The following is a 6,629-nucleotide window of genomic DNA, read 5'->3' as shown; positions in this document are numbered from 1 at the left end:
GCAAGTAGAAGAGATAGTTACCATGCATAAACTCAAATAGCTTGTTGACTACTGTCTTCAAAAACTTCCAGTGAGCTCTCAAGAAACGTGGGTATTGGCCTACTATGTACATAATATTTGATGCAATAATGGCTTTGTTGTCTTTTCCTCTCTTTTGTTCACAGAGTCCTAGGAGATCCTACAATGTAACATATTATTAGTCACCTCCCCAAGTTTGTAGGTTAGAAGAGCAGTATAAAGGCTAAATTAAGCTATCATAATGATGCGGTAGAGTAAATGCTATTATTAAACTCCAAGCCAAATTGATTTAAAAAATAAAAAACAAACAAGAAGAGTTAAAGATCAGGACAATTCTAAGTTTCAGCCAAATCTAGAACAACACCTTTTCAGCCATGTGTTTTAAATGTAATTAATGACGTATACAGGGCAGACTACAGCAACCCTCAGTGTTGACTACTGACCAATCAGTTGATACAGATAAACATACAGGTATTGCACAGCAAGTAGGGGAAACTAAATCCTCTCTGCAGTATTTTTATGATGTAACAGCAATGCTTAATTACTCCTGTAGATAACATTTTCTTCCTGTACTCTTTCCACACACACATTTACTAAACATGAAGTGAAGAGTGCTATTTGGTTAAAAACAATGCACGTTACTTTGCTTCATTAAGGCTACTCTTACTTCATTAGTGCTTTTTTTCCATATCTTCTGCATTCCTAAAGCAAAATACTTCATCATAAGCCAAACTTTCCTCTCCAGAATTTTCACAGTGAAAAGGCTATTTGAATTCAAGCATTTTTCATGACTGAGGAATTTATCGACCTAACATTCAGTATATGGTATTTCCCATCAAATTATTTTCATCAATATGTTTGCTGTACAAGACAGCTTACTGAAGAATGTAGAGCAGTGTCTTTTTAAGCTCAATTTCTTGAGCATAAACTATCAAGTATGACAAAGCTGTTAGTTTTGTAACACAATACCTTAATTACTGTAACAAGGAATCTTTTTTCATCTTCTTCATGCATTGCTCCACTGATTGAGCCTATAGCCCAACACAGTGTATTCAAATTTTTCCATGACCATTCTGTCCCATTCACTTGATTATGAAGTTTCTCTGTCATTATTCGTTCTGTGTCTGCATAATCCAGATGCGTAAGATACACTGAAAGAAAATTAACAGTAAAAGTAAGCAAGATTATTTTTAAGTTAATTTCTAAGACAAAATCAAAATGCTAAGTGTAATACTTCTCTTGTGAGCTTATGATAGAACAAGCTAAGAATTTAAACCCAGATCTGCTAGAGTTGTAAAGACAAGTATATTTTCTATCAGTCAGATCAGTAAAGCTACTAAGTTAAATAATTAATAAAATGCATACATACTCATGAGCCATAGGAAATATGACATAGGCTAGCTCTGAGGTTATTATGCTGCATTTAACAAGTCAGTCAATAATTCTCCTCTGTTCATTATTTCAGTGTCATTACATCTGTTGGATTTAATAACCCGCCATTAAAATGGAGATGGTACACCTGAACCTAGTCTAAGTGAAAAGATTCAGCTTTATCAGCTCAGACCATTCCATCAGCCCCTAAAAAAACTCTCTAACATAAGTAAAATAAATAATCCCACCAAGTCAAAAAGCAGCATAAAGGTCAGATTTAGCAATGGATTTTTACAGTGCCACTTTCACTGTACTCTTGCCTTTTTAAGAGGCGAATCTTCTATTATGACAGCACACTAAGCAATAACAAACACCAAAATTCAAACTAAAGACTGTCTGACACCTGTATCTGGAAACATTACTAAGGATGAGAATATACTGCAGTAATTTTAATACATTTAATATATAATTTAAAAATAAATATATATCAGAACAAATGCGTTAAGTATATTTACTTCAAAAGTACAGCAGTGAGAATAAAATAATGCTTGTGTTTTACATTCATGAAGTTGCTAATAAATACTCAGTGCTCCATTCCAGTGTTTTCATTTAACAGAAAAATGTTATTATTGAAGTCTAACAACCTGACCTTACATGTATGACAACCCTGCTTCAAATCCATTTCCTCCCCTGTCCCCTCATATAATTGTGCTATACACATGGTACTGGTGCAGTTGCACAGATCTACAATACAACACTATCAGCCACCACACTTACCCAATGTTTCTCTCATATTTTTATATAAGTTTATGGAATCTGTATCCTTCATGAATTCTCGTACTACTTCCCCTTGATCATTTTCCACCACTAGCACTTCTTCAGGTTTAGCCATACGGCTGACCATTAGCAATCGAACCTGTATGTTACAAAGGGAAGTTTCAATTGAATTGTACTGTAACATGAAAATAAAGGGTAGGTATCCAGCAAGTCCTCAAGTCAGCTCACATACAATCAAATGGCAAGGAACATTCCGAAGGGACACACTAGCTAAAATAACATTAAGAGTAGAGCTGATTTCCATCTCTGCAAGATTAGGAGTTGTTTAAAAAAGTACCATACCTTGTGTTACATAGGATGTATGTATTGAAAATCTTTTAAATACATGCACATTTTTTCCTCTGACGCATGCTGTTTAATTTTTACCACAGCTCTTATACCACCAATTCATTAACAATACACTATTTTTAATACTAAGATACACTGTCCTAGTTTTGAAATCTCGTTCCTGAGTAGAGAACACAACTCCACCACAGTGACTGAAAAAAACATCAAGTTGTCCTTACTCTCTAAACAGAAGTTAACGATTTTTTCCACAAACCCCACACCAAGATCCATGCTGGAAACCACTAATTACAGAAACTATTAACAAGATTTAGCAAATCTACTACGCAAATCCTACACAACAATTCTATTACAAAGTTAAAAATGAAGCTCTTGAGGTGGTAACGTGGAAGAAAACAGGGTTAGTATGTTTAAGTAAATTGTACAGATATAAATTCTCTCTTATGTTCATACATAGTACCAAAAGAGCACACTATTAACAGTCACTGCCATCATCTTCTAAGTTTAGCAATTTCAGCACATTAAATTACTACAGCTGAATTAATTATTACTTAAAGCATGGAAAGTGCTCTGAAGCTATTCCTTACATACAGTGAAGTCTCTGCACATAGGAAAAGTGCCTAAATTTATGAAGTATTTTCACTTAAGCATTACCTTGGATAATACAGGCAAATAAAGCTGTCTCCTTGGAGGAACATCGAAGTGTTGACTTCCAGAAAGCAGTGGAGAAGCAGACGTTGAGAATGGGCTTTCCCTGTAGAGCTCAGCAGCTAAATGATTCCAATATTCAAGACAAATCTTGAAAATTTCAGTTTCTTCTACTTCTGATACCAATAGCATATAATGAAGAGCCTGGAAAACCATGTTTTAAGCATCTATTAATTATTTTTCAACACAGAAGTGGATTAAAACCATGTTACGTCAGATTTTGTTATCCTCATATTGATAAAAATACTGAATTATTGTAAAGTTTACTAACAAGGTGCAGTAATACCACAGTGACATTTACTAGTCAAAGTAAAGCAACTGAAAAGAACACAGCACCATGTCAGTTGATGTTATTTTGAAAGCATGCATCAATTCTTAAACACAGAAAAGCCTCAAGGTATCTTAAAAATATGTAAAAATTTTTTAAAAAAAACAAAGAACAAAAAAACCACCAATAGCCAAATTAGTCCCTTTCTATATTATTAAAATCAAACCCCTCTAAGCTTCTACAAGACCTCTTCTTTTAGACCCTCAAAAAAACCCCTCAGCTGCTCATTTTAAGGACTGCTATTCTCAATAGTTATTGTTACTCTGTTCTGCAAATCCTCTGGGAATCTGGAAGAAAACCTCCAAATCCACACTACCTATGGTTCAATACAAGACATCTACCAAGACATCTTCGTCTTTAATAACTAAACAGTCACTACGGAGACTGAGAAGAATGCAGCTCTGAGACCGATACCAAATACAGAGGTTGGTTTTACATAGTCAAAAATTACTCAGCTATCTTACTGTAAAAATCCCCTAGTGGAAACTGTCAATCAACAGGCTACCAGTGAACTAAACAGAAGGGAGCAATGAAAACAGACTTCATTTTCATAGTTCAGATGCTAAGCAATCCAAAGCATTTTAGGCAGAAGAAATCTGACTTGACATCCCTATCTACAACACTGAAAGAGGGATTCAAAAGCAACTTCTTATCCCTATGCTCATCCACTTTTATCAACAATTTCACTTTAAGTAACTTATCTACCTTCTTTCACTACTCTAGAAGGCTACAAGGAGTCCACGAAGCAATTTCAGAAGATCAGCTACATCAACTGTATAAACAACTAGATTAAAACTAGGCAGCTTCTTTTAGAAGGCTTTCATCCCCCCCACTATGTTCTGTTATGCTGTTAGAACAGTGAAACGTGCAGCAATTTTAAGCCACTCTAGGAATTTTGAGAAATATTTCGACATCCTATAGGAGATACAAAGTCATTCAGAATTGAGTTTTGCAAATGTCCATTTAAAGATGTCAATTTTAACTATGCAACAATTTAGTACAGTTGTGCCAGAACAGACAGGAGGCAAGATTTAAAGACTGCACTCCAACTAACACATGACATTCAACTTCATCTTCTTAATAATGTCTCAATATGGGTTGAAACTTGATCTCTTCCTTGACTAAGAATTATTTTGCAGAAGTTCACCAGTTTGGAAATAAGGAATCACTCATGGATTGCTGAAAGGCTTATGTCTGCTTTTTGTTTGGTTGTTTTTAAATAGAGCAAGATACAATAATTTAGTATATTTTCCAAATGAGCTACAGTTTGCTATTTGCTAACAATTTATATATACTTTTTTTTCTTTTTTGAGAAGAAACGTAGTGCAAATATCAGAAGGAAAAGACTAAAATTCAGATACCTTGCAAGTACTGCACCTAACAAGATGGACCCATAAAATGAAAACTTATCTCCAGGTGTATACTGTGGTTTTGGATCTCAGGACAGTTCCTCAACCTACGGACTCCATACCTACAGAGGGCTCAACTGTGGGACATCACAAAGGCTACCAAAAGGGCCTATAGAGACAGTTTCATCCCACAGGAGCTCAGGGATGGGAGAGTGCTAACAGACGGACATCAAAGAACAGCTCACTCTCAGCAAGTGGAACACAGGAACTAAACACAGACCTCAAGGTCTTCTAAGCATTTCAAACTTTGAGAAATGACCACTTAGGCAAGAAGTTACATCAGGACAGAAAACCAGGAGAATGGCATTTGCTGCACCCTAGACACCAAGCCTGGGTGTTGAGTAAAAACAAAATACACCATTTCACACACAGACTGACACAGCAGGAACCACCTGCATTAGTAAGTAAAACAAAAAATAGAAAAAGGTTTCATGGTATTTCTTTGAACGCATTTTAAAACAGTATTTACACTTTGGAGTATACACCAGGAAAAGGAAGCTGAAAATAAACACCGCTGAAAATAAATTGCTACTGAAGTACAATTGGAAAGTCTGAACGGTTTCTTGTTTTCACACCATTTACTGACTATAGGAAAAAAAAAATCTTCTAAGCAATATAAGCACAACAATCTAGAGGTCGTATTGGCTTCATGTTATTTGTGTATGAGAAACAATGTGTTTTGAGCTGGATAAACTATGCAACTTACCTCCATTAACGTTTCTCTCAGATTTAATCTTTTTTCTATAAGTTGACCATGTTCCTTCAGAAATGTGCAGAGAAACAAACTGAGATTCTGAATGAAGTTCTGTTCATCATCTTTTCCATTTGAGTAGGCAAGTCGGATATTGGTATTTAGAGGAAGCATCTAACAAAATGAAGACAAACATAACCAACATCCTATCTTACAGGTTAAACAGAACTACTGCATATTACCAATCATAATACTTTTCTTCCCCTTGAAAAAAGCCTTTCTAGTACTTTTCACAACACTCCTTTTTACCAGGCCCTTCCTCCAAAAGTCTTCACACTCATGATCATCTCCAAGCTGGACAATATGATTTAAGAGTACACAGACACAAGTTCTCATGAACAAAACCCCAGTTAACCATTCAACTGTTATTTAAAGTAAAAGCTCTGGCTGATCCTATTTGCATTCAGAATCAAGAGCATCACCAGTAGAACCATAGAACTGTAGGGGTTGGAAGGGACCTTCAGAAATCAAGTCCAATCCCCTGCAAAGCAGGGTGCACAGGTAAGCAACCAGACAGGTCTTGACTGTCTTTATAGAGTAGACTCCACAAGCTCCCTAGGCAGCCCGTTGTAGTGCTCTGTCACCCTCACAGTGAAGTCCCCTCGCATATTGGAGCAGAACTTCTTATGCTCCAGTCTACTGCCATTTCCACTTGTCCAGTCCCCACAGATCACTGAAAAGAGGTTGGCCATAACCCCTAGTCTCCCACACTTAAGATATTTATAAACATTAATAAGATCCCCTCTGAGTCTTCTTTTTTCAAGACTGAACACTCAGATCATTCAGCCTTTCCTCATGGGGGAGGTGCTCCAGGCTCTGTATCATCTTTGTGGCCCTCTACTGGATTTTTTCCAGGAGATCCCTGTCTTTTTTGTACCGGGGAGCCTAGAGCTCGGTACAGTGCTTCAGATGACGCCTGACC

General features: G+C 36.3%; 1 protein-coding gene across 3 annotated transcripts in view; it reads right to left on the bottom strand.

The window, feature by feature from the left end:
• XPO1 (exportin 1) overlaps window positions 1–6,629 on the bottom strand; it is a 34,348-nt gene that overhangs the window by 8,287 nt on the left and 19,432 nt on the right. For all 3 annotated transcript variants that reach the window (XM_015856757.2, XM_032443638.1, XM_015856760.2), the window contains exons 11-15: window positions 5,663–5,821; window positions 3,166–3,363; window positions 2,167–2,305; window positions 988–1,169; window positions 22–178 (exon numbers count right to left, since the gene is read on the bottom strand). In XM_015856757.2, coding sequence (XP_015712243.1) covers window positions 22–178; window positions 988–1,169; window positions 2,167–2,305; window positions 3,166–3,363; window positions 5,663–5,821 — 835 coding nt within the window. The remainder of the gene's footprint in view (window positions 1–21; window positions 179–987; window positions 1,170–2,166; window positions 2,306–3,165; window positions 3,364–5,662; window positions 5,822–6,629) is intronic.

This window comes from Coturnix japonica, chromosome 3 (assembly GCF_001577835.2).
Source record: "Coturnix japonica isolate 7356 chromosome 3, Coturnix japonica 2.1, whole genome shotgun sequence".
In the NCBI taxonomy this organism is placed as follows: domain Eukaryota; kingdom Metazoa; phylum Chordata; class Aves; order Galliformes; family Phasianidae; genus Coturnix; species Coturnix japonica.
The sequence above is the reverse complement of the archived record's forward strand: the minus strand, read 5'-3'. Positions and strand labels throughout refer to the sequence as shown.